A 24,646-nucleotide genomic window follows, 5' to 3' on the forward strand; every position below is an offset into this window, starting at 1 on the left:
GGACACAAGGCAAACAAAACATTCTCTCAAAAAATGAAAAGGCAGGATGGGCCGAAAAGTTATTTTGGAGAAATTTTAAATATAAACAGAGCCCCAGAGGGAGATAAGTTATCTAACACTGGCACATTTTAGACATTAAATCCCTGTGACATCAATGGGCTATTTTGTCTCTGAGACAAGAACATCTTAAACAGAGTTTTGTGACTGAAACTTCACTTAATTTTCCCTTGAGTTTAAAACTCACATGATCTTGATCCAGTACATAAAGTGGAACTGGCTAACTGAAAAAGGAAAAAAAATAAAACCCACTCCCACCCCCAAACAATCCCAAACTCCAAAACAAATTATATAAGGGATGCAGAGAACAGAAAAAGAATCAAATGAAACGATAACGGTTCCCGAATTTAAAGGAAGGATGCCCACTTCTCTCTCTCAAGAGGCAGATGGTCAGCTGAAAAATAAAAACATGGTATCAATAGAACACTCCAAATAAAAAAGATGCAGCCATCTCTGTTCATGCAATATCAAATGTTTTTTTTTTATAAAAAGAAAAAAAAAACCCAGTCAAACTCCAACTCAACCCATAAAACACAAGGAGGAGGAACGTGATTGATGGCTGACGATCCCCAGGGGCTGTTGAGGATCCCGATGCCCAGGCAGAGAGGTCTGGAGTTAGCATGTGATGGATTTGGGGGCCACCTGAGATTAGGGCTGTGCTATCTTCAGTCCGTGCGTTCTCGGACCAGCAGCTTCGAGAGCACTGACCGCTAGGCCAGAGGGTCCCCATCCGTGGGCACCTTGGCTGGGGTTGGCCCGTGTCCTCAGTTTCATTTCCACTTAAGTTGTAGTGTGAAGGGTTACTGCGGGGGAGGCAGTGACAAGTTCCCTTAGGAGTCACTATGGGCAGTGGTTTGCAAAACAGACATTGACAGATACAAACAGCAGTGCAATCTTTGACCCCGACTCTTAAGAGAATAGGAGGCGATGGTGGAAATGAGGTAACTCTTCCCCAACACGTGTGAACAGACAGTTCCTGCTCTTCTAATGCTCTATGTCCATTAGGAGAGAGTAGGGCTTGTCAACAGGATGGTTACATAAAGAAGAAGCTACAGAAGAGAAAAAAGAAAGGTTCAGATTCAAATTTGATTCTTAAAAGTCTTTAAAAAAAAAAAAAGGTGAGGGGGCCGGGGACTTCCCTAGAGCAAAGGGAAAGAGCAGCGTGGTAATTAAAAGGCTGATTTCCAGGAGCGTGGCTGGGTGAGCAGTGGCCGGGGTGGTGGCACCAGGCGCCAGGAAGAAGAGAAAGCCGCAGCAGGATCTAGGGGGGCCGGTTTGGGGGGGGGGGGCGCAAACCAGGGAAAAGGGATTGGGAAGAAACAGTGGCGGAGATGCTAGATGCGAAGTCCTGGGTACCATGTGGCAAGTATCTTGGAGAAGTTGGTGCTGCCAAGATAGCTGCATCGGAAATCCCGCAGACAACACCAGGAGGCGTGAGACCTTCACCCCCGCTTTGATCCCGTACCGCAAGCAGTGTACATAGGCAACCAAGCTGTGACTGCAAAGAACTCACAAAAGGGCACGCAGTGTTTGGGTAAAAATATATTTCCCCCACGTTAGGTCTTGGCACTAGTGATATATATGCATAGATATCTGCCCAGCACGCCTACCTTACACACACCACAGATCCAGCACGTGTGTTAAGTGATTACTTTCATACTTGATAAAATGTTATACTTCACATCGATACAATTATTTCGGCTTTTAAAAGACAAGTGTCTAACATGCAGCTTACATATATGACAATTCTGCATTAACACCAAAAGTAGATTACACAACAGTTTTAGAAACACATCTGTTATTTTTGAAACAGCAAAATGACAATGAATCTATAACTCTAGTTTAAGGCATATCAGCATATTTAAAAATTAAGAAATAGACAAACTGCTAATGCTGTTCACAGCTTAATTTTCAATTTATTTTTAAAAAAACGTCCTTCATACCTACATACAATTTAGAGTTTGTATGCTAGAATTTCCACTAAAAGAGTTGTCACATGTGTCCCGTTAACGGAACCAAGAATTCTGGTAGCCGAGACTTGACAATTTCAGACACTTGAAAAAACGACAAAGCAAAGAGATCTGAATGGACAGTTTTGGTGGAACTACACAGAGAATGGCATGGGCTGGTAACAGCTGAAAATCTGATCACAGCATGAATGTGAAACACTCATGAACATGTCAAGGAGGAAGTGAGGAGACCAGTCTTCTCATTGGAGGTGAACAGATAAAGAACGTTACTGCTGGTGAGATTACAAACTCCGAACGAAGACAACCAGTAACCCACTCCCAGAGCTGCATCAGATGTTCCCCTGGGTACGATGCCTTTCCCCTTTAAGGCGGCCCAAATTACCAAGCGCCTACATGGGAAAAGTCTCTGAACTGCCTGTGGTTCTAATGAGTGCTTGTGCATCACACCATCCACCCTCTGACAGCTGTTACGGCCACCTACTGTCTTCAAGGAACAAAAGGTGGTCCCTGTGGGTGAATAAAAGATGAGGGGAGAGGCCTGCTGGAGCTGATGGGGGCGAGGATAAAGGGAGATCCCTGTCAGCTGTGAGCGGAAGGGAGAGAGATCCCCGAACCAGAATCATCCAAACTGGAAGCAGTCAAAGAGAGAGGCTGGCATCAACCCTTCACTCGGGTCGGGATGTGGCTCAGTCGTCGAGCATGTGCGTGTGTGCGTGCGTGCGTGCGTGCATGCATGTGTATGTGTGTGTATGTGTGTGTGTGGGGGGGGGGCACTGGGTTTGATCTCCAGCACCACAAAAACAAAGAACCTTTTCCCTCTCAATTCTCTGCAGCGGAAGGGAGGTTCTCTTTCTAGTTTGATGCCATCCGAAAGGACATCCATTGATGCCCCTGGTGCGGTATGGAACGCGGCAGGTTCTGACTTCCATACTGCTACTAAGTTTTCTGATTTTGTGGGGGGGAAAAAAGATATAAATGTGGTCATTTATATCTTTATATATACGTATGTATATATACACACATACAAAGGATAAACCATAGCCTCCCTAGAATCCCCTCCAAAAAGAAAAAAAAATCATCTATCCCATTTCTCTTAAAAGTCAGAAAGATCTCAAACGTTTCTTACTAATCGTACTTACATGCAAAGGCGAAAGCACATCCAATTAGATTTGAGGGTATCATTTATTCCGTGCAGAGCCAAGGACTACTGTGAAAAAAGGCACAGATACAGAAAGAAAAGAGAAAAGCAGCAGTAACAAACCAAACAAGGCTGGGGCAAAAGTGGTAGAAAAAAAGATTCGGAAGCAACAGTTTTTTTTTTTTTTTAAGCTCCTATATGTTTGACTTTTTATTCCCTGACGCTCCATGTTCCGTTTTAACGTGATAATGTAATGGGAAAAAAAGAAATAATCAACCCATCGATCAATAATCTTGGAATCAAAGAGTCAGCTGGATGCCTCAGTGAGCTTCACTGTAAACCAGGCATTAGTGATTCAGCCGCAATGATGAGCTACAAGTGATGCATTTTTAGAATTGAAAAGGAGTTTCTGTTACAAGGCACAAAAATGCTCACACAAGCGGTGTTTGGAACAAGCACACAACATAAGTATTCAAGCTTTTGTCTGATGCACAGCGTATGAGCAAATTCAGCCCCGTCAGCCTCGACATGCCAGCTAGTTTGGCTGCCCCAGCAAGCCTCAGACTAAAATCATTAAAAGCAGGCGGGAGGGAGCCCAAGCAAAAACCCTGGTTCGAGAGCTCTAAACCTGGCTCTGGGATGTGTGTGTGTGTGTATGTATGCGGGGGGAGGGGGGGTGTTGGTGGCAGAGGGGGATGTTTCTGTGCCAATCCAGGGGTGCTTCGGGGCTATTCCCAGCAGTCTTAGGGGGACCAAGGCCCGACCTATATGCTGAGTCCATCTCCCCAGCCCCAAGCTGGTCTAATCGCCACCATTACTGCTGCTGTTCTTCAGTTTCTATCCTGATTAATTTGGGCTTCAGGGAAACTGGCTTCCATGAAACGTCAATGAAACGGACTTGCTCTGCTTAATTAAATTAGCTCACAGAAGACCATTCCTTCTTTCTCTTAATATGGTTGAAGACAGAGAGAAGGAGGAAAAAAAAAAAAACGACTGGAGACATGACTAATAAAAAGGTGGGTGGGCACTGGGGGCATCGAGTGGCTGTCACGCTGCCTCCGGGCATGGCCAGTGAAGGAAAACAAAGAGGAAAAGGGTCAAGTTCTGTTCTTTCAAGTGAGAAACAGGAGATCATCGTTAGCGAGCACCCTGGGAGAATCCTGTCAGTAGCCGTGGGAACTCGAGAAGATGAAAGAGTTGAAGCATCGGAAAGGAAAGGAAAGGAACAGTACAGGGAGGAGAAACTCAGGCTTTGGCCAGAGACTGGGCTGCAGATACGGCTCGTTCCTTATCTGTGCTGCTGGGGGGTGGGGTGGGGGGTCCCACTGAGCAAGTGCTCTGGGGCTGGTCCCCTCGGCACCACATGCTGAAGGGCCACGCTGCCAGGAAACGGTGTTAAGACAAACACCTGCTTCCTGCCGGGGTCAGTCACGGCGGCGGGCACTGGAGCCAGGCCTCGCTCGCTCGTGTCAGCTGACTTTCTCCTCGCCCCACCCCTGGGCTTTGGCTCCTGGGTCCTCTTATCCCCACCTGAACTGACACAGTCCTGCAGGTGACACCTAAGGATTTTCTAGTTGGCGTCTTCCTGGAAATGATTTCTCATGCACGGTGACTGGGAAAGTGTCATAGAAGGACCGATGATGTCCTGGCAGTCAGGCCTCTCCCGTCAGCGCCCCGAGATCAAGCTGGGGTGTGCCGATACGCGGGGCGAGGGACCACCCACCTGCCTCGGGAGAAACTGCTTCCAACTAAGTACTGTCAGAGGGCCACACCCACCAGAGGCCAGCAAGGGCACGCGACATAATCGCCCTGGCCTCAGCGGAGTCTGACTGGGCCAGCACTGGTGAGCCAGGGGTTCAGACACAGGTTTTAAAGCCTTCCAAGGAGACAGCTGGTCTGAACAGACTCAATCCAGGCCAAATCGTGTTAAGGGCTTAAAATAAAAATTCCTGCAGGCATCAAGAGTCACATCCTTGTCTGTCTCCCCACCACTCTGCCTAGGGACCAAGGAACCTCCATATGGGGCCAATGTGGAGAAGATGCTGAGGGAGAATTCAGAATTCAGAACTTCTGCCATCCTACAGATGAATAAGTGGTGTGTGTGTGTGTCTGTGTGTGTGTGTGTGTGTGTGTGTCTGTGTGTGTCTGTGTGTGTGTGTCTGTGTGTTTAAGGCAGGCTGTTGTCGTGACTATTCAGGTTTCTAGTTCAGCTGCTGAGATGGTGAAGTTTCCTGTCAGCCGTACATGAAGCGTTTCCCTCCGTCCCTCTGTCCAAAGCCACATACAAGTCACAGGCATGCTTCCTGCGGCCACCCTCACAGGCATAAAAAGCAAATCATTGACTTTCCACAAACAAAGTCCAGCCACATTGTTCACTGGTTCTATCATTTTCACCACCCAACAACATTCAGCAAAATGAGTTAATAGTTACTGGTATTTGGGGAAGGGCATATATATATATGCATATATATAATAATAAAAAAAAGACACAGATGGCAGAGATACAATATTACTGCAAAAGCAGGTGAATGCGGGACCATCCTTGGCTTGCCAGGCTTTATGTGAAGCTTGCACTGCAAGTTAAAAAACAAAACAAAAAAGTTAGAAATAATAATAAAAAAGAAAGTAAAATTAGGAGCGCCAGCACCAGCATTTGGTGATGGTGAATGCTCATGCAATGATTATGGAACTGACAGAAATTAAAACCGAAAACTTGAGTAAGCTATTCCACATGACAAGCAAAAGCAAAATTTTAATATTAAAGAACACACTGTTAGTTTCCATTTGCATGTAACTGAGAATTCACACGTGACTTCTTGAGACCACGACTTGATCTAGTGGGAGAATTCGAAGTGTATTTCCCCCCTCCACCCCCCAAATAACCCAAAACCATTATCTATTTGATTTGGACCATCGAATCAGTAGTGAGTGACAGCGTCATCGTCCATTTCTGAACTGCTGGAATCAGAGAATAAAAATGCAATAAATGTCTTTGTACAATGAACTTGAGGACGGGAATATCATGGATGAAGGACATGCTATTAATCGGCTTGGGAAGGAGAAAAATTAAAAGGTGATCATTATCTGGCAACAGCGGTAGCGATGCTAGGAGCTTCCCCCCTCGTGTAGGGACAAAGGGACGCTAAATCCAAGAGCCACGCGGCTAATTTTAGGCAAGTCCAAAACATGCACCTTCATTCCTTAGCAACACTTGGGGGAAAAAAAAAAACTGTTCTAAAAGGCGAGTGGATGATGATGTAAACTGTAGTTACCGGATGCCGGGGATAGTTTTAAAATGCTACATTTTAAAACTGCCTTGGGGGATGGATGCATCCTAACCAGCCCGTGTGGTTGCCGATTGTGCGCGGTTTTCAGGAGAGCTGAGCACTGTCTGCGGAACACTTACCGGGCAGTCCCACCACTGAGGGGTCGTTGCAAACGGGGGCAGGGGCTAGGTGGCCAGAGATGGCGGGAGGTGGGGTCCGGCTACTGGCAGGGCCAGGGTTAGTTCTACTTTGTACTCTTAGGAAATGTTATGTGCTCTCATGCCACTAGAGGTCAAGGAGAAGTATAAAGCCTTACCTACGTTAAGAAGGGAGCGTGTCATTAGAATGGGAAAAAAACAGAATTTGAAACTATTAGAAATAGGAAATAAAGCGCATCTCTCTCTCTCTCTCTCTCTCTTTTTTTTTTTGGCTTTCTGCCTAGAACAAAGCTAGTCCTCCAGCTGTACCAGGAGGGAAGGAAGAATCTCTTTTCAAAGTGCTGTGGTTGCCCCTAGCCAAACCCTCCCCCGAGCAGGCCGTGAGGAGAGCAATTTGGTGTAAATTATTTCTGTTGTTCCACTTCAGGCCTCCGACTTCAGGCCCTGTGCTCACAGTCCCGCTTCAGGTGTGTGCGAAAGCCACCCCAAAAAATAGGTGCCTTTGTCGGGTGACTGTTGGGCACCAAATGAAGCCCAGTTCCATTAATAATAGCCGAGAACACAGAAATAAGGCTAAAATAGCTTTCGCATGCACTTCCTGTAAACCTGAAAAGACACTGCTGAGTCCCATGACTGGGAAGAAAATAAACGCTTGGGCTCCCGAGGGCCAGGAAAGCCTTCCTTCTGCGGCGGAGGGCATGTCACTAGACGAACGTCTGTTCCAATGGAGGCACAAGGCTGATCAGCTCTTGGAATTCTTATTGCTTAAAGGCACATCCAGAATGCGTGCAGTACCCGTGGAACACTGCTGGTCTTTGTACACATTTTTAGTTTGAAAACATGTTCCTTTGTGCACGTTTGTGCTTCATTTTAAGAGAAACTTGACTTTGGGTTTCCTAAGCTGTGAGCAGCGTCTCAGTTTCATTCGCTCGTATAAATGTAGAAACACACACACACACACACACACACACACACACACACACGCTTTTATCTTGGGGTAGTCTGGACCAAGAAGCTTAGGGTGCTAATCGGCTTTCGGTTCACTGTCACTGCAGCAGTCATGGCATCTCTGCTTCTCTGCCATGGGGACAACGAGTGACCGTTACTCTCCCAATATCAACACCACCAGGCGTTTTCTTGATCTGGGTTCTACTATAGGCACCTATCACTCTGGGACAGCTCCAGCGCCTGGCAGTGTGGGCCCTTGGGAGTCTCGGGTCATTTGCGTGTGTCCCAGCCCTGTGGGAATCACAGGCCCTCTAGTCAACTACTTCCTGCTGCTCGGAAATGCTCCTCCTGGCTCTCTTGATGTGTCAGCACCTGCAGCCTGAGCGCTTCCAGAGTCCACATTGGTGAGGGGTGATGCAACCCTCCACGTGGCACTGGAGAAACGTGTCTCGATTTCTCCTGCAGGCATGGCATCAAGATTCCTACGGGGAGAATGCATCTCCCCCAAGACGGCATGAGCACTCTCAAGGGAGTCCTCAAGATGGGCCTATGGGCCTTCCTTACCAAGCAGGACCAGTCCTATCTACTCTTTTTTTTTTTTTTAAAGGATTGTAATTCTTGACCTGCTTGAGTACAACATTCTGGTTGACTTGCCCTAGAACCATAGCATCTAAGGACAAGGAGCAGGAACCCTGGAGAGCACCTGAGCTGCCCTCTCACCTTCCTCAGGGCACCACCATGTGTCATACAGACAAAGGAGGGGCCACCCAGGGACTGACCGTGAGCCCCGGCTCCTACTGCTCTCTGGGCTCGCTGTCAGACCAACAGTGACCGTCCTTACTCTGCTCTCCCGAGCCCTGACCTGCCTGGGCGGAGACTGCAAATCACTGGAGACATTCAAAGGCGGCCCCAAAGCTCCCTTTGAATTCAGGCAACTGCCACTGCCCAGGGCAGAGGCCGACCCCCTGCTGTTAAACCGGGGCCCGTGCGTTGAAAGGTTGTGTGTGAGGCTACAGGAGGATCAGTGGAGGGTTCTGACGGACAGGCGGGTTGTTCCCCCTGCACACAAGCAAATACATCTCTCATCCTGCTGGATTTTGAGGAAAACTAGTGACCACTAGCGCTTCATCCCAGTCTTCCGTTTTAGAGCAAGACCTTGGACGGCGGGCTAATCACACTTGGCAGAAAAATCATTTTCAGCCAGGACTTGGCGGTGCTCCTCTCAGGAGCGGCGGGGACCGTCTCCGGGGGGTGGTGATGAGAAACTGACTGGCTCTCCACAGTCCTAGTGTCGCTGGGGAGGCGCTAAGGGGGACCACCGCTCACTCCAGTCCTGATCATGTGGGTCAATTAATGGTGTGGACCGTTAGAGAACGGCTACCACCGTTAGCATCTTCCCCACACCGTGGAGAGAGGATGTGCCTTTTACCTGTCTGGTCAGTTTCCAGTCTGAAAATGGACAAGGAGAAACATGCAAGAGGAACAGACCGTGAGTGGGCCCGGCGCCGGGGGTGGCCCCTTGCTTACTTTTTCTTATCCTTGTCCTTCTTGGTTTGCTGAGCCCCAGACTGCTGGGCCTGGGACTGGAGGAGCTGCGCAGCCGCTTTCTTCTTCTGGAACGTGTTCACCTCCTCCTCCAGCTCCTTCTTCTTGTCTTCCACCTTCTTCTTCTCTTCTTGGTGTGTCCGCTTGAGGAGGTCGAATTTCTCGTGGAGCTGGAGAGAGAGCAGAGAAGGACAGGCAAGGTGATGGGCATGAGAATGGTCCAGCCCCCAGCACGAGGCTGTGCCCACTTCCCAAACTCCTCCCAAGCGCTCACAGGCCTGAGAGCCCTCGGAGCCCAGGCCTGGCGTGCAAGGCCAGCCTTGTGGATTTAGTTCCTGATAAAGAATTCACTTTGGTGGGGGTGCTAGAGTGATAGCACAGCGGGTAGCGTGTTTGCCTTGCATGCGGCTGACCCAGGTTCGATTCCCAGCATCCCATAGGGTCCCCCGAGCACCGCCAGGAGTAATTCCTGAGTGCAGAGCCAGGAGTAACCCCTGTGCATCGCCGGTTGTGACCCAAAAAGCAAAAAAAAAAAAAAAAAAGAATTCACTGTGGAACTGCCTCTGGTGCCATAGAAGCTCATTAACCCGCCTTTATCCAGAGATTCATAAATAAACCTCAAAAGAGATCTGCAAGCTACAGAGATGCCTCCACACCCTGCTCCAGGTGGAGTGTCATATCTGGGGCATCCCAGAGTGGGGAGGGTAAGTCCCTCCACCCGCCCAAACAGAGCCCCAGCAGCCAAAAACCTTCACAACCCTAATCACCGCCATGCTCACGGCTGGATGCTTCTGGATCCCAAATTCACCATCCAGTTAAAAATTTAACTCCAGCTGTGCCACTCCATCAAAAGTTTAGAATTCCTGGAGTGACATCTCATAGTCTACACCACTGATGTGCCAGGAGCAGCACACATTGGTGGGGATGTAAAGTAGAAGACAACCAATCTCAATGAAGAAAATATTAACACACAAGGCTTAACCTGTGACAACATGTTAATAGTCTCTTATAAAAGGGTTTAATGGCTCCAGGTGAAACACTACAATCTTCACATATTTTCCTCTAGGGAAATCTTTTTTGATCATTTTTAGTGAATTAATCATAACAAGCAATACTAAATAACTCATTTAGGGCCTGCTCTTGGCTTGGGTGGTGGTTGGGAAATTTGGAAATAATGATGGTGGGATTGGTGTTGGAATCATCACTGTCACTGTCCTCCTGTTGTTCATCGATTTGCTCGAGTGGGCCCAGTAACATTGTGAGACTTGTTGTTACTGTGTTTGGCATATGGAATACGTCACGGGTAGCTTGCCAGGCTTTGCTGTGCGGGCGAGATACTCTCAGTAGCCTGTCGGGCTCTCCGAGAGGGGCAGAGGAATCGAACTTGGGTCGGCCAGGTTGGCCGCGTGCAAGGCAAATGCCCTACCCACTGTGCTATCGTTCCAGCATATGTGGGGTATAAAGAAAGAAAGCGAGGAAGTAGTGAACAGCAAAGGCAACAGAACTTGAGAACTTTCTAGATCTGAGCTGACCAAGGATTAGAGGGGCCTGGGGCAGTGGCAGAAGCAGGGCGTGAAGGGAAGTGACACTCCGGTGTGGAACAGTGCGCATGAAACCCTGTCAGGACAGTATACATCACGAACAGCTTCACAGTGCCTCAAGGAAAAAAAATCACCGTGAAAGACATAAAGAACACAGATTACCTATGATCCCCAAAGAAAGCATCTTAGTAATAAAAGGAGCTCTATTTCTCCTTCTTTTTCAAAGTGTGTGATATACACTAATTTAATGACATACTACAGATGCTATCTCTGTCTTAAAAAGAGAAAGGACATTTAAGGGGCCGGAGTGATACCACAGAGGGTAGGGCAATTGCCTTGCACGTGGCTGAACCAGGTTCGATCCCCGACATCCCATATGATCCCCCAAGCACTGCCAGGAGTAACTCCTGAGTGCAGAGCCAAGATAACCCCTGGGCATCGCTGGGTGTGACCCAAAAAGAAAAAAAAAACCCGAAAACACAGAAAGGGCATTTAAATCAAAAAGAAGTATCTGGGTCTTGACAAAGTGGAAAAAAAAAATCGCAGAGCCAAAGAGATAGTACAGAGGCTAAGGTGTTTCCTTTGCATGGGGCCAAGTCTAGTTTGATCTCCAGCACCATAGGTGGTGCCCCTAGAATCTCCCTCAGCACAGAGCCAGGAGTAAGCCCTAAGCACTGCCGGGTATGATCCCCTTCTTCAGAACAACAAAACCACAGTGCAGGAACTAAAGCAGGAAAGAAGAAAGAAAAATAGGGAAGGAGGGGAAAAGTCTGGCTAGATAATCATAGATTTTCACCCAGGATCCAGGTGGTATTGAAGCTAAGAGCAAAGAAAGAGTTGATTTTCTCCGTTCCGTAGCAAGTCGCAAAAATATGTCAACCACTTACCTATTTAAGTAACCTCTATGATTCCTAGTCTTTACAAACATCAATTACAAGGGGGTGATAAAGAAAAGATTCGGGCGATATCATGAGGAAATGCAGGGCCCGAGTGCCTGCCGTCATATTTTCTTTCTCTCCCCCACACCAGCCATTAATTCCAAGTCCTCTGACAGGGGTGAGGGCAAAAGCCGAAATGTAAGTTACTGGGCCTGAGGAGAGGGAACCAGGTGGGCATGCAGTTTGCAGGGGCAGGGAGTTCCTGCCGGGCAAAAGGGGAAACCACAGAGAGAGAAAAACCACTGCCCTCAGAGAAAGTTCTAGAACCCGCATAATAGACCGAGCGAGCCTCAGAATCCCAAATCAGACAGTCACTTGTGAACTGAGGGCATCAGAGCTACAAAGAACACGGGGTTAGGGGCTGGAGTGATAACGCAGTGGGTAGGGCTTGCACTGGCCAATCTGGGTTCGATTCCCAGCATCCTATATGGTTCCCCTGAGCACGGCCAGGAGTGATTCCTGAGTGCATGAGCCAGGAGTAGTTCCTGTGCATTGCCGGGTGTGACCCAAAAAGGAAAAAATAAATAAATAAATAAATAAATAATTTTTTAAAATTTAAAAAGTCTCTGGTTAAATCCAGAGACTTGAGAGTTTAATCTTGTCTCTGCTACTAAGTCCGTAATTACATAAACCAATGAATTTAGCTCCACTGCGTGTGGCCTGGTAGCCCCAGAGCACCACAGGCATGGCCCTCGTGGCCTTTGAGCACTGTGAGGCCTGAGTACCAGTCTCTCAGCCTGCATCACTCGGGGTGCACTGCTGGAGAAGTCCTGCCCCCAGCCCCCCCCCCCCCCCAACTCTCATCATCAAGGACTGTGGCTCCTTTTTTTTTAAAAAAAGATCTGACCTGTTTTTTCACGTCAGGTTAGTAAGCCTCTCATGGGACAAAATGTATATAGGGGGTCCAGAAAAACACTGTAGCACTGTCCTCCCGTTGTTCATCGATTTGCTGGAGCAGGCACCAGTAACATCTCACAACAAAATGTGAGACTTTTGTTACTGTGTTTGGCATATCGAATACGTCATGGGCAGCTTGCCAGGCTTTGCCCTGCAGGCGAGATACTCTCGGTAGCTTGCCGGGCTCCGAGAGGGGCAGAGGAATTGAACCCGGGTTGGCCGCATGCAAGGCAAACGCCCTACCCACTGTGCTATCTCTCCAGCCCGCCAGAAAACCAAAAGCAAAAAATTAAAAAAAAAAACAATATGCATGTAGGAAGTACTTAGAGCAGCATGAGGTTCTATGAGATATGAAATATGAATAAACACGCCCTGGGATGTTGTTCCCTAAGGACTGAGGGACTTACCTCTTTCTCAGCCTCTTTGAGCTCAGCTTCTTTCTCCTTCACTCTCATAACAAACATTTGTCGCATTTCTTCTTCTTTCTTCTGAAGCTCACCCAAAAATTCGTTCCTTTTGGCTTCATAGGTCTCCTGAAGACTAGTCAAAAGTCACAAACCAAGGATGATGTCAGGATGTTTGATGCAGAGTAAGAAACTGCAATTCAGATCCTCTCAAGCCACCCACTTAGAAACATTAGCTAAAGTCGCCGCAGACCGGAAAACAGATTAAAGGGCACCGAGTCGCGCCCCCCCCCCCCATATTTAGCTAGTTCGGTGCCCCTCAGACAAGACCCCCAAGAACCAGCGGTAAGTCAGCAAACACAATGCAGCACTAACGGTCTGTCTCTGACAGGACTCCCGGAGCCCACAGATACTTCGGGAAGTCTGGGCTGGCCACTGAAGACGGGCCTCAAACTAGAGGATGAGGGCTAGGGAGAAATCCCGGGAGTGTCGGATGAGGGACACAGGGGCTTCACAAATGCCACTAGCGAGCCAGAGAGGTAGTACAGTGGGTAAGAACTTGCTTGGCATATTGCCAACTCCAGTCTGATACCCAACACCACCGAAGGTGCCTAAGCCAGGAGTAGCCCCTGAGTGCAAAGCCCAGAGCACCTCTGGGCCCGGCCCCCAAACAAATAAATCACAAAAATAAAACAAAAACAAAAAATACACACAAGAAATGCCTCTCAGGGGCTGGAGTGTTAGCACAGCAGGTAGGACGTTTGCCTTGCACATGGTTGACCCAGGTTCAATTCCCAACATTCCATATGGTCCCCCGAGCACCGCCAATAGTAATTCCTGAGTGCAGAGTCAGGAGTGACCCCTGAGCATCGCCAGGTGTGACCCAAAAAGCAAAAAAAAGGAAAAAAGAAATGCCTCTCATTACATCTCAGTATCCCAGGATGGAACCAGCAACGGAAGGAAGCCCAAGACAGGGAATGTGAAAGGAAGATTGTAAACGTTTACACCAAGGGTCACAACAATAGTGAGTTACGCAGAACTGATTTAGTCCAGGCACTGGGGCAGCAGTACGGAAGGGAGGGGATTTGCCTTGACCCCGATTCAATCCCCAGCATCCCAGGCACCTCTAGGAATGACCCCTGAGCACTGCCAGGTATGGCCCCAAACCCAAAGCAAAATGAAACTCTTATGAGCTTTAAGGCATGGTGCCTCGGTCAAGAATGGGAGTGGGAAGAGAAGAAATGACTTAGATCAACCAAGGCATCTCAGGCCCCCTCCTGACCCTTGACTCGTCTGTCAGGAAGACCAGACCCGGAGGAGCAGGTCCCGTGGAATCCATTCACAGAACCCTGAAGTGACGATGCAGCTTTGGCAACTCTTAGCTCTTCTGCCTTAATTTTTAATTGCCGTTATTAACGCCCTTCGCTAGGTGAGAAATGTGCAGCTTATCAGGTCTCGGGCTGGCGTGCAGGTGGGGACATGAGCTTCTCCTTTTCTCTCACCAGCCCCTGCTAGAGGCGGGTTTAGTACCCAGGAGCCCAGGGCGGGAAGGATGAGGGCCGGCACCCGGCCTCACCCTGCCCCTGCTGACGCATTCGACACAGTTCCGCTCTAGGGTCCCCATGTCCCGAGTGGGTGCCCTCGGCTGGAGTAGTGTCCCACTGTGGATTTCTGAGTCCGCACTCAGCCCAGGATGGCCGACTCCTCTCTCCCCCGCGCTCTGGGCTCAGAGGGACTCGGACCCACATAGATCTCATGGTGCAGGGGTCAGAGCTGGCCCTGCACACGGGCCGCTCACCTAACTGAAACCCAACCTCACCTCTCAACTCGGTTGCTGAGCCCAGGTCCTCCTGGTCACTCAACAAACGGGCCTGGTGCCCTCTTGAGAGAATGGTGAGAACAGGCACTTCTCTTTGCTCCCTAACTCCCAGACCCAAAGGTCAGAGGTAACTGAGATGAGGAAGGAGAGAGACTGCTAAGAAAGGCTCCTTCCTGGGCCTCAGGAGCACAGAAGCGGGCCACGATCAACCTCCAGGGTGGGAACCCCTCCCCCTCTTCCTCTTCTTCTTTTTCTTGGGCCATATCTAGTGGTGCTCAGGGCTCAGTCCTGGCTCTGTGCTCAGGGAGCACTCCTGGAAGGACTTGAAGGGCCAAGTCCTATGGGAGGCCAAGCCTGGGCTACCCACTATGCCATCTCTCTGGCCTTCGGGGCGGGGGGGGGGGGGGGATTCTTTGACGTGCCCACAGGAGTGACAAACTTGAAGTCGACTCTGGGAGTGATATCGGGGACCCACGGCAGCCGCACTTCCTCTTTAACTGCCTGGCTGCTTCGAGGAACCTCATCACGGGCTGTGCTGGGGTCTTTATAAAGTGGTGGCTTCCAAGGAAAGGAACCAAGTTCATGTCACCTTGTTACTTGTATTACCTGCTAAGGTTTGTGAGTCAAAAGCAATCTTTACAAATAAAGGGTGTTGGGAGGGTCCTCCCAGGATGGGAGATGCATGCTGAAAGTAGACTATGGACCAAACATGATTGCCACTCAATGCCTCTCTTGTAACCCACAGCACCCAAAAGGAGAGAGCGAGAACAAAAGGGAATGCCCTGCCACAGAGGCAAAGTGGGATGGGGGGGATGGGGGGTGGGAGGGATACTGGGATCCGTGGTGATGGGAAATGGGCGCTGGTGGAGGGATGGGTACTTGATCATTGTATAACTGAAACCCAAGCACAAAAATCTGTAAGTCTACAACTGTACCTCATGGTGTTTCACTAATAAAAATTTAAAAAATAAATAAAATAAAATAAAAATTCATTAAAAAAAAAAGCAATCTTTACCTTCCAAACCATGCTCCCGAAATGGGGGGAGGAGGGAGGAAGAAAGGGGCAGGACATGGAAGCCCCCAGCCGAGTCTAAATGAAGAGATTTTTTTGTTTACTTGTTTTGGGGCCACAACTGGCAGTGCTTTGGGGGACCATAGGAGGTGCTGGGGATCGAACCCATGTAGGCAGAGTGCAAGAAAAGCACCTTACCAGATATGTTACCTCTCTGGCCTCTAAATAAACAGGTTTCTAAGAGAAGAAACAATTTCCAGTATTCCTAGGCGTTGAGAGATCATAGAATTTGTTTGTTTTGGTTTTAGTGTACTCCTGGTGCTGCTCAGGGCTTACTCCTGGCTCTGCAACTCAGGGCTCGTCATGGGAGTGCTCAGGGGACCATACGTGGTGCCAGGGATCAAACCCTGGTCGGCTGTATGCAAATCAAGCTCCCTACCTGCTGCACTATGCCCCCGGCCGGTAAGAGGAATTACTTCAGATAGTCTACTTGCCTGTATGTTAAGGAAAAGGAAAATGGCCTTACCCATTCCCTCTCCCCTTTTCACATCAAAAGGAAACCTTGGGTCTGGAGAAGTGAAACCCAATGTGGAGGGGGTGGAGGATGTGAATAAAACAGGTTCCCCACCTCAGGCTCACCGAGGAGGGATCTGGAAACCCCTTATGCTCAGGGAGGCCAGGGTAGTGGGCTGGACCTGGAACTTTTTTCTTTTTTTTTTGGCTTTTTGGGTCACACCCAGAGATGCACAGGGGTTGCTCCTGGCTCCTCACTCAGGAATTACTCCTGGTGGTGCTCGGGGGACCATATGGGATGCTGGGAATAAAACCCAGGTCAGCCGTGTGCAAGGCAAACGCCCTACCTGCTGTGCTATCACTCCAGCCCCTGGACCAGGCCCTTCTGGGGAAGCCAGCCACACCTCCTCCCAGAGGAACAAGCAGATGATTCATCACAAGCCTCAGAAGTCCTCACCCTCCCCGGGTTTCCCAAGGACCCCAAGGAGCGCCCTCTGGGGGACCTAGGGGGTGCAGCAACATCACAGCGCCAATAGGTAGGGGATGGGAGAGGCCGAATCTTACTATCAGGCAGGTGACTTTCCTCCTTTCAGACAAGCAGGGCACGTGGGCATCTGCTGTCTGAGCTGGGAGAGGGGCCCGCGGGTAGAAAGCCTGTGGCCGGCCGTCCCTGAGCACATGGCCAGGCCCCTCTGCCAGGGTCCCCGGAGTCCTTCTGAGAGCGACCACACGGCCGGCAGAGCCGAGGATACTGACGCTCTGGTCCGTGACACAAAAAGGGCTTTGACTGGTCCCTGAACCAGACGGGCTCTTGATGTCACAGAGGAAGAAAGCAAGTCTCATTTTACTCCGAGTGCCTTTAGTTCTCTGTCTACGCATGAAAGGAAAAGAAAAAACAAAGAGAGCCTCTCTCGGGCCCCCCAACCATTTCCAGCAGGTTTACGCGCCCTAGGGAGCGTGTTTTGTAGGGATGACTTCTCGGCCGCTACATCACAAGGCCAGCTAACCTTGTGCGGCCCCAAAGGCACTTGGAGGCAGGCCTCAGAGCCACATTTCCTGTGCCTGAGCAGAGGGTCTGCAGTATGAGCACCCCAGGCAGGACTGGAAGATGGGAAACGCAGGGAAGTCAGTTCTGGGTTAGAAGCTTTGGGTCTGGGGGGTTGAGAGGCAGAGAGATAGTATAGCGGGTAGGGTGTTTGTCTTGCTCATGGCCGAGCCAGGTTCGATCCTCAGCATCCCATATGTTCCCCCCAGCCCCGCCAGGAGTAATTCCTGAGTGCAAAGTCCGGAGTCACCCTTGAGCATCGCCAGGTATGACCCAAAGCAGCTTTGGGTTTGGGTTCTCCAAGTGCTCACAGCAGCACCGCACCAGCAGGCAAGTCCAGATTCTAACCGATTCTATGTCTAATGCAGTGCCAAAAACGGCCTCAGTGGCAGCTGGGATCTGAGGATGCCGGGGGGGGGGGGGGGGCAGTGTGCAGACCACCTCAGGCACTCCGGCCAGCTGCCTCCCACCTGCCTGGACAGGAAAAGGACGGCACAGTCACTTCCAAGCAGTGTGGCCCCGGGCCCAGAGCACCCCACACCCTCAACTCTGATCCCCATGAACTCACTACGGGGTCCACCCCGGATGAGTCGGTCTCTTCTGTATCAGCTCCCGCTACCACCGGGGATGGCCACTGTCCTCCACCCCTGCCACCTCTGCCAGCTCATGCCCATCACCTCTGAGGTTTCACACCACCCCCGCTCCCGCCTGCAACCTGGTGTTTGCTTCATCTTTAGCCATCCATGATGGGAGAAAATCCTAAGGAATCGTCTTTACGTGACTTTCCCCACCCTGCTCTCGCTACCTAGAACTGGACGGGGGCTGAGAATTTAATTTTTTGTTTTTTTTCTTTTTGGGTCACACCTGGCGATGCACAGAGGTTCCTCCTGGCTCTGAACTCAGGAATTACTCCCGGCGGTGCTCAGGGAACCAAATGGGATACTGGGAATCGAACCCGGGTTGGCCGCGTGCAAGGCAAACGCCCTACCCACTGTGCTCTTGCCCCCCGCCCCAGGGCTGAGAGTTTAAAACACCCCCAGGGGCGCAGCTGCCCGAGCCCAGGTGCTGCTTGCGCCCACGCAGCTGAGCACACAGGTGGTGCCCAAGCACATGTGTCGCCCACCTCTCCCTCCTTGAGATGTGGACTTTCATGCTTCCCTCTCTAAATGCTGGGGTTTGTATAGGGGCTCACTTCACCCTTGGAGAAGCCCGAGTTCTCTCTTGAGCACGTTACTCACTTTCTCTTCCTCCTTCCCTTCAAAACAACCAAATAAAATCTGTTTTACTGGGGCTGGAGCAATAGCCCAGCGGGTAGGGCGTTGGCCTTGCACGCAGCCGACCTAGGTTCGATTCCCAGCATCCCATAGGGTCCCCTGTGCACCACCAGGAGTAATTCTTGAGTGCATGAACCAGGAGTAATTTCTGTGCATCGCCAGGTGTGACCCAAAAAGCAAATAAATAAATAAATAATAAAAATAAAAATCTGTTTTACTTCAAAAAAACAAAAACCCTCCAACACCTCCAAAGCAAGAGGCTTGGGAAGGCAAGCAAGACAGAAGGGCGCACCCAAGGAGCCGAGACACTTGGGAGGGGGCTTGGGCGGCCTTGGCCTTGGGGACAGCACAGGGACACGGGGTAGCGTGAGAGGCGGAGGGCACCACCTGGCAGTCAGGGCTGGGCGGTCGCCTCCCTCCGTCTCCTCGGCGCCCCTCACCTGAAGGGCTTGCTGTCGGGGTCGGTGTCCTTGAAGCCCATCTCCTCCAGCTTGCAGCGCCGGTACAGCTCGTAGTGGCGCGTGTGCGTCTGCTCCCGCAGATCCTCCATGTTCACGCGGATCAGCATCTCCCGCAGCTTCACGAAGTCGCAGTGGTTCTCATTCTCAACTGCGGGACACGGGGAGAGAGAAAGACGGGCAGCTCAGCACCACTGGGACCCAGCGCCGGGGCTGACACTTCCAGGAATGGCTGCCAACGTTTCTGTCGTTGCCCCCCAAGTCCGCGGAGATCCTCTACGGGATCTGCCGAACGTTCCTCATGAAGAGGCGACTTCTGATCCAGCTGAGGGGAGAGCTCGGGGCTCAGTGGGGATGCTGTGGCCACAGCAATGCTGCTTGATGGATGCAGAAATACAGCTGGGAGAAGCCAAGCGGACCCCGGGATAGAGCAGCAGCTATACTCAACCCCAGAGCGCAGCCAACTTCCCTGCTCCGTGTGCTCTGGACACTGGGCAGGCGACCTTACAGTACCACCTCCCGAACTGGCACCAACACTGCAGGGAGAAAGGGCTCCTTTGGCAGTCACTGGCAAGACTCATGGAAAATCAAACACCTCCCAGCATCTTAAAGGGTCTAGTTCTTTCGGCTTCTCTCGGATGCACTGTCTCCATTTGGAACAAAACAAAGGAAAAGACTTTAAGGGAGGGAAGCACATTCTAAAGCCATCTTCCTTCAAAACACACCAGGTTTTTTGGAAAATAATATGAGCATTCCTTAAGCTCAAGTCCTAGAAATTGAGCTTCTTATGACCCAGCAATACCACTTCTGGGAATATATTCCGAGGGTGCAAAAGAGCACAGCAAAAATGACATCTGCACCAGTATGTTCACTGCAGCACTGTTCACAATAGCCAGAATCTGGAAACAAACAGTGTGCCCAAGAACAACTGCTGAAAGAAACTTTGGTACAACTACACAATGGAAGACTATGCAGCTGTTACGAAAGATGAAGTCATGAAATCTGCTTGTAAGTGAATGGTCTTGGAGAGTATCATGCTAAGTGAAATGAGTCAGAAAGAGAGGGACAGACATAGAATGACTGCATTCATTTGTGGAATATCACTGTCCTCCCGTTGTTCATCAATTTGCTTGAGCAGACCCAGTAACGTCTCCATTGTGAGACTTCATTGTTACTGTGTTTGGCATATTGAATACGTCACAAGTAGCTTGCCAGGCTTTGCCGTGCAGGCGAGATACTCTTGGTAGCTTGCCGGGCTCTCCGAGAGGGGCGGAGGAATCAAACTCGGGTTGGCCATGTCAGCCACGTGCCAGGCAAACGCCCTACCCACTGTGCTATCACTCCAGCCCTTGTGGAATATAAAATTATCATAATGAGACTAATACCCAAGGACAGTAGACACAAGGGCCAGGAAGATTGCTGCACGGCTGGAAGCCTGCCTTATGAGCAGGGGGAGAAGGCAGCTGGAATAGAGTAGGGATCACTAAGTCAATGATGGGTGGAGGAATCGCTCAGGATGGGAGATGTGTGCTGAAAGTAGATAAAGGAACAAACACGATGACCTCTCTGTATTGCAAGTCACAATGCCCAAAAGTAGAGAGAGAAAGAAGGAAATTGTCTGCCATAGAGGCAGAGGGTGGGGTGGGAGAGTGGGTGGGGTGGGGAGGGATACTGGGGACACTGGCGGTGGAAAATGTGCACTGGTGATGGGATGGGTGTTCGATCATTGTATGACAAACTCAAATATGAAAGCTTTGTAACAGGGACTCATGGTGATTTAATAGGTAAAGGTAAAGGCCCTCCCGTTGATCGTCGATTTGCTTGAGCGGGCCCAGTAACGTCTCCATTGGAGACTTCGTTGTTACTGTGTCTGGCATATCGAATACTCTCGGTAGCTAACAAATTAAAAAAATTTTTTTTTAAAAAAGTGAACTATGGGAGCTGGAGTGATAGCACAGCAGGTAGGGCATTTGCCTTTCATGCGGCCGACCCAGGTTCGATTCCCAGCATCCCATATGTTTCCCTGAGCACCACCAGGAGTAAGTTCTGAGTGCAGAACCAGGAGTAACCCCTGTGCATCTCCGGGTGTGACCCAAAAAGAAAAAAAGGGGGGGGGTTGTGTGGGAACTGTGGTCTGGACATGCAGAGTGACGCAGGAGGAAGGATCTTCTCACGAGAAGCTACTCACAGCCACGGTGTCATGTTTAGGTGGGAGAGTTAGCTAGCTGAGGTAAGCACACAGGAAGACAATTCTCTCAGAGAAAAAGGAGAAACAAGTGTTCTCATGCCCGACGCACTCTGCACGACTTTCTCAGATGTGGCTGCCGGAACTCTGAGGGCCCAGAGGTCTAGAGGACATTTCCCACACAAGGCTCAGGGACCCACCCGTTCCCCCCTCTCCAGGGTCCACCCAGCCGTTCCCTGTGTCTCTCACCGCCCACAGTGCAGAGTGCAGAGGCCCTTCCCGCAGCACGAGCTTACCCTGAACCACACCCCAGGGGTACTGCCTGGCCTTCGCCATCTTGTTGCCAATCTTCACTTCCTCGGTGCTGCCGACCACTGCAAACGGGAGGTGGACCTGCAAGGGAACGGGGATTAGCAGGGCTCTAGCGTCCAGACACACGTGCACTGACTCTCATTTATTTTTTTTCCTTTTTGGGTCACACCCGGCAATACACAGGGGTTGCTCCTGGCTCTGCTCTCCATATGGGATGCTGGGAATCGAACCTGGGTTGGCCGTGTGCAAGGCAAATGCCCTACCTGCTGTGCTATCACTCCAGCCCCACTGACTCTCATTTTCACTTAAGAAAATGAAAGCACGGGGGGGGGGGGGGGTGCGTCAGGGACCTCATGGGAAGGGGGGCGTAATGGGCTGTCCTTCACGCCCGACCGAGGTCGCCAGCTGCCCCCCACGAGCGGCTCTCCGGCACGGCCACGGCCCCGGAGGCACAAGGACTTAGCACAGAGAACCAGCCACTTGGAGCAGAAAAGCAAATGGACTATGTGTTAAACCACGCCAGCATGCCTGCCCGGAGGGGAAAGGGTGTTGTCCCGCTCGCCTGCTCCTCTCTGGAAAGAACATGGCGGCCGCACGGGAGCCTTGTGGACAGCAGGTTTGAGCCGGGGGCGGGGGGCGGTAGGGGCCTCATGGGAAGGGGGGGGGCGTTCTGGGCCGTCCTTCACGCCCGACCAAGGTCGCCAGCTGCCCCCCACGAGCGGCTCTCCCGCACGGCCACAACTCCAGAGCACAGAAGCCAATCTCTTAACTATCTAACTTTTAATAGAAATTCTTCCAGGGTTAATAAGTAAAATAGCAGAAATCCAAAATTTTATTCTTAAACCAAGTTGTAGGAAGCAAATCATTTCACAACGCTGTTTCAGCATGTCTGATTGGGGGGGGGGGGGGTTGTAAACCCTAAACAATAATTGTGCATCTTCTATCGAAACAAGGTATCTAGTCAAAGTAGATAGAGTATTAACTAGAACTCAACTGCCTCACAGGAATTGGGAGGGGTGGGAGGTGGAATTCTATTGGGGTTCGCGGTTAAAAATAAGTATTGGTAAAGGGAAATGTGTTTGATATTTACATGACTGAGACCTAAACCCGAAAGCTCTGTAACTTTTCCCACAGTGATTCAATAAAGAAATAAATTATTAAAAAAAAAAAAAAAGAAACTGAAAGCAGCGTCAAAGTAAGTATATATGACTTACATATATTCAACTGTAAAATTTTTTGTATAACTTGTCTGGCATTTTTTGGTTTGTTTTGCCTTGGGGGCCACATGTGGCTCAGGAGGTCATTCCGACAGGGCCGGGGTCCCTATACAATGCCAGGGAACCTGGACTGAGTAGATGCAAGGCAAGAGTCTGGGCCTGGACCATCTCTCTGGCTCTTCACCTCACTGTTTTAGAATTCCTTTGTGTGAAACAATTTCTGTCAACCTTTGCTGCCACAACGACTCACTCACTGATACCTGTAACTAGAGACGACTTTTCAGGGTGAAAGAGATCTTGCCCGTTATCTGGTTGGATACTGCACACGAATGCCCTTGACATAGCTTCCTCTAAGTGAGCTGAAACAGAATCTGCTTGCAGTAATGGCTGGTGGAGCACTCACTGCTGGAGAGCATCTCTCAGCTGCCGTCCGTGTGGTTCCAGGGCCCCAACTTCAGCATTCGGGACCAGCTGGGCCCAAACCTCGCGGCTCCTTCTGCCCCTGAGTCTGGGTTCTGTCTTATGAACAAACACGGCACCCTTCCTCTCCATAATGATAACCTTATTATTATTATTACTGTTATTTTTGCTTCTTGGGTCACACCCGGCGATGCACGGGGGTTATTCCTGGCTCATGCACTCAGGAATTACTCCTGGCGGTGCTCGGAGGACCATATAGGATGCTGGGAATCGAACCCAGTTGGCTGTGTGCAAGGCAAACACCCTACCCACTGTGCTATCGCTCCAGCCCTGATAACCTTATTTTCACAGCCCCTCCTGACTACTTTCCAGGAAGAGTCTGTTCTTCGGTTTCCTCCAGGGATCCTAGAACCTCTGCTGCCCATGGGAAAGAAAGGAACATGCCACAAAACAGTATCTGTCACAGGGAGTCACGTGACCTGGGGGTGACCAGACTGGGCTGAACAGGACAGGGACTCTCTCTCCATGAGTGAGATTGCTTCCTGTTTTATTTACAAGACGATAGAAAAGCTGTTGTAGAAGGTGACACTTGCTTCCATACGCCTGATCACACTGGGCATGATCTCAGGAAGAATTTCCTCCCCAAAATGATAACCACCCATTTATAGAAAAGCCCATAGGCTGGCCTGAAGAAATAAGAATTCATTTTGTGCAATGATTCTGATCCCCTCCTAGGATCTCAGGATGACATGCTACACAAGAGTGGCAATCCGGAGAAACTGGGGTGCGGCTTCAGTGCTCCTGCTAACTAGATAGCCTTGATCAGGTCATTTAATTATCAGGAGCCTCGGAATGACTCCCTTGCTATGCACTGTCCAGAACAGGCAAATTTATGTAGGCAAGAAAGTCCATTAGTGATTTCCCATGGCTGAAATAATTCAACCTACAGCTCCAAAAGGACACGGTTTCCTTCAGAGGTGATGAAAGCGGTCTACAATTGATTCTGGCAAAGGCAGTACAACTTTGTGAGTAGACTGAACATCTCTGGGTACCTCCAAAGAGAGGGCTGCACAGCACATTCATCCTCCTTGCAATAAAACTGCCAGCGTTAAAAAAAAAAGAAAGCCTCAAAAATGCATTTAATAATGACTGGACTACCCCCCTTTCATGATCAGGTCTAAGGGAGCAGATCGTATCTGAACCTACCACAAATTATGACATCTAGACTGACTTCCGCTGCCATGAGCACATCGTTGTGAATCAATTTTTTTTTTTTTTTTTTTTTGCTTTTTGGGTCACACCCGGTGAGGCTCAGGGGTTACTCCTGGCTCTGCGCTCAGAAATTACCCCTGGTGGTGCTCAGGGGACCACATGGGATGCTAGGAATCGAACCCGGGTGCAAGGTAAATGCCCTACCCACTGTGCTATTGCTCCAGCCCCGTGAATCAATTTTTAAACCCAGCTTTCAGGGAAAAATGGCCAAGCCAGCTTCCAACTGCATTTCACTGAAGCGACCCTACAACTATGAA

The 24,646-nt window shown here is 50.0% G+C and overlaps 1 protein-coding gene across 7 annotated transcripts in view; it reads right to left on the reverse strand.

Annotated features, from left to right (window-relative positions):
- Positions 1 to 300: 300 nt before the first annotated feature.
- Positions 301 to 24,646, reverse strand: part of SEPTIN11 (septin 11) — a 101,269-nt gene continuing 76,923 nt past the window's right edge. Inside the window, exons 6-11 of one of the 7 annotated variants that reach the window (XM_056111124.1) lie at positions 21,465 to 21,561; positions 18,966 to 19,134; positions 12,866 to 12,998; positions 9,065 to 9,252; positions 3,167 to 3,231; positions 301 to 451 (exon numbers count right to left, since the gene is read on the reverse strand). In XM_056111124.1, the coding sequence (XP_055967099.1) occupies positions 3,210 to 3,231; positions 9,065 to 9,252; positions 12,866 to 12,998; positions 18,966 to 19,134; positions 21,465 to 21,561 (609 nt within the window). In that variant the 3' untranslated portion in view covers positions 301 to 451; positions 3,167 to 3,209. Of the gene's footprint in view, positions 452 to 641; positions 1,107 to 3,166; positions 3,235 to 5,331; positions 5,739 to 6,635; positions 6,748 to 9,064; positions 9,253 to 12,865; positions 12,999 to 18,965; positions 19,135 to 21,464; positions 21,562 to 24,646 lie in introns of those variants that run through there. The other 6 variants (XM_056111122.1, XM_056111123.1, XM_056111121.1 and 3 more) reach the window with 6 other exon arrangements.

Source organism: Sorex fumeus, unplaced genomic scaffold (genome assembly GCF_029834395.1).
Source record: "Sorex fumeus unplaced genomic scaffold, SorFum_2.1 ptg000013l, whole genome shotgun sequence".
NCBI lineage: Eukaryota > Metazoa > Chordata > Mammalia > Eulipotyphla > Soricidae > Sorex > Sorex fumeus.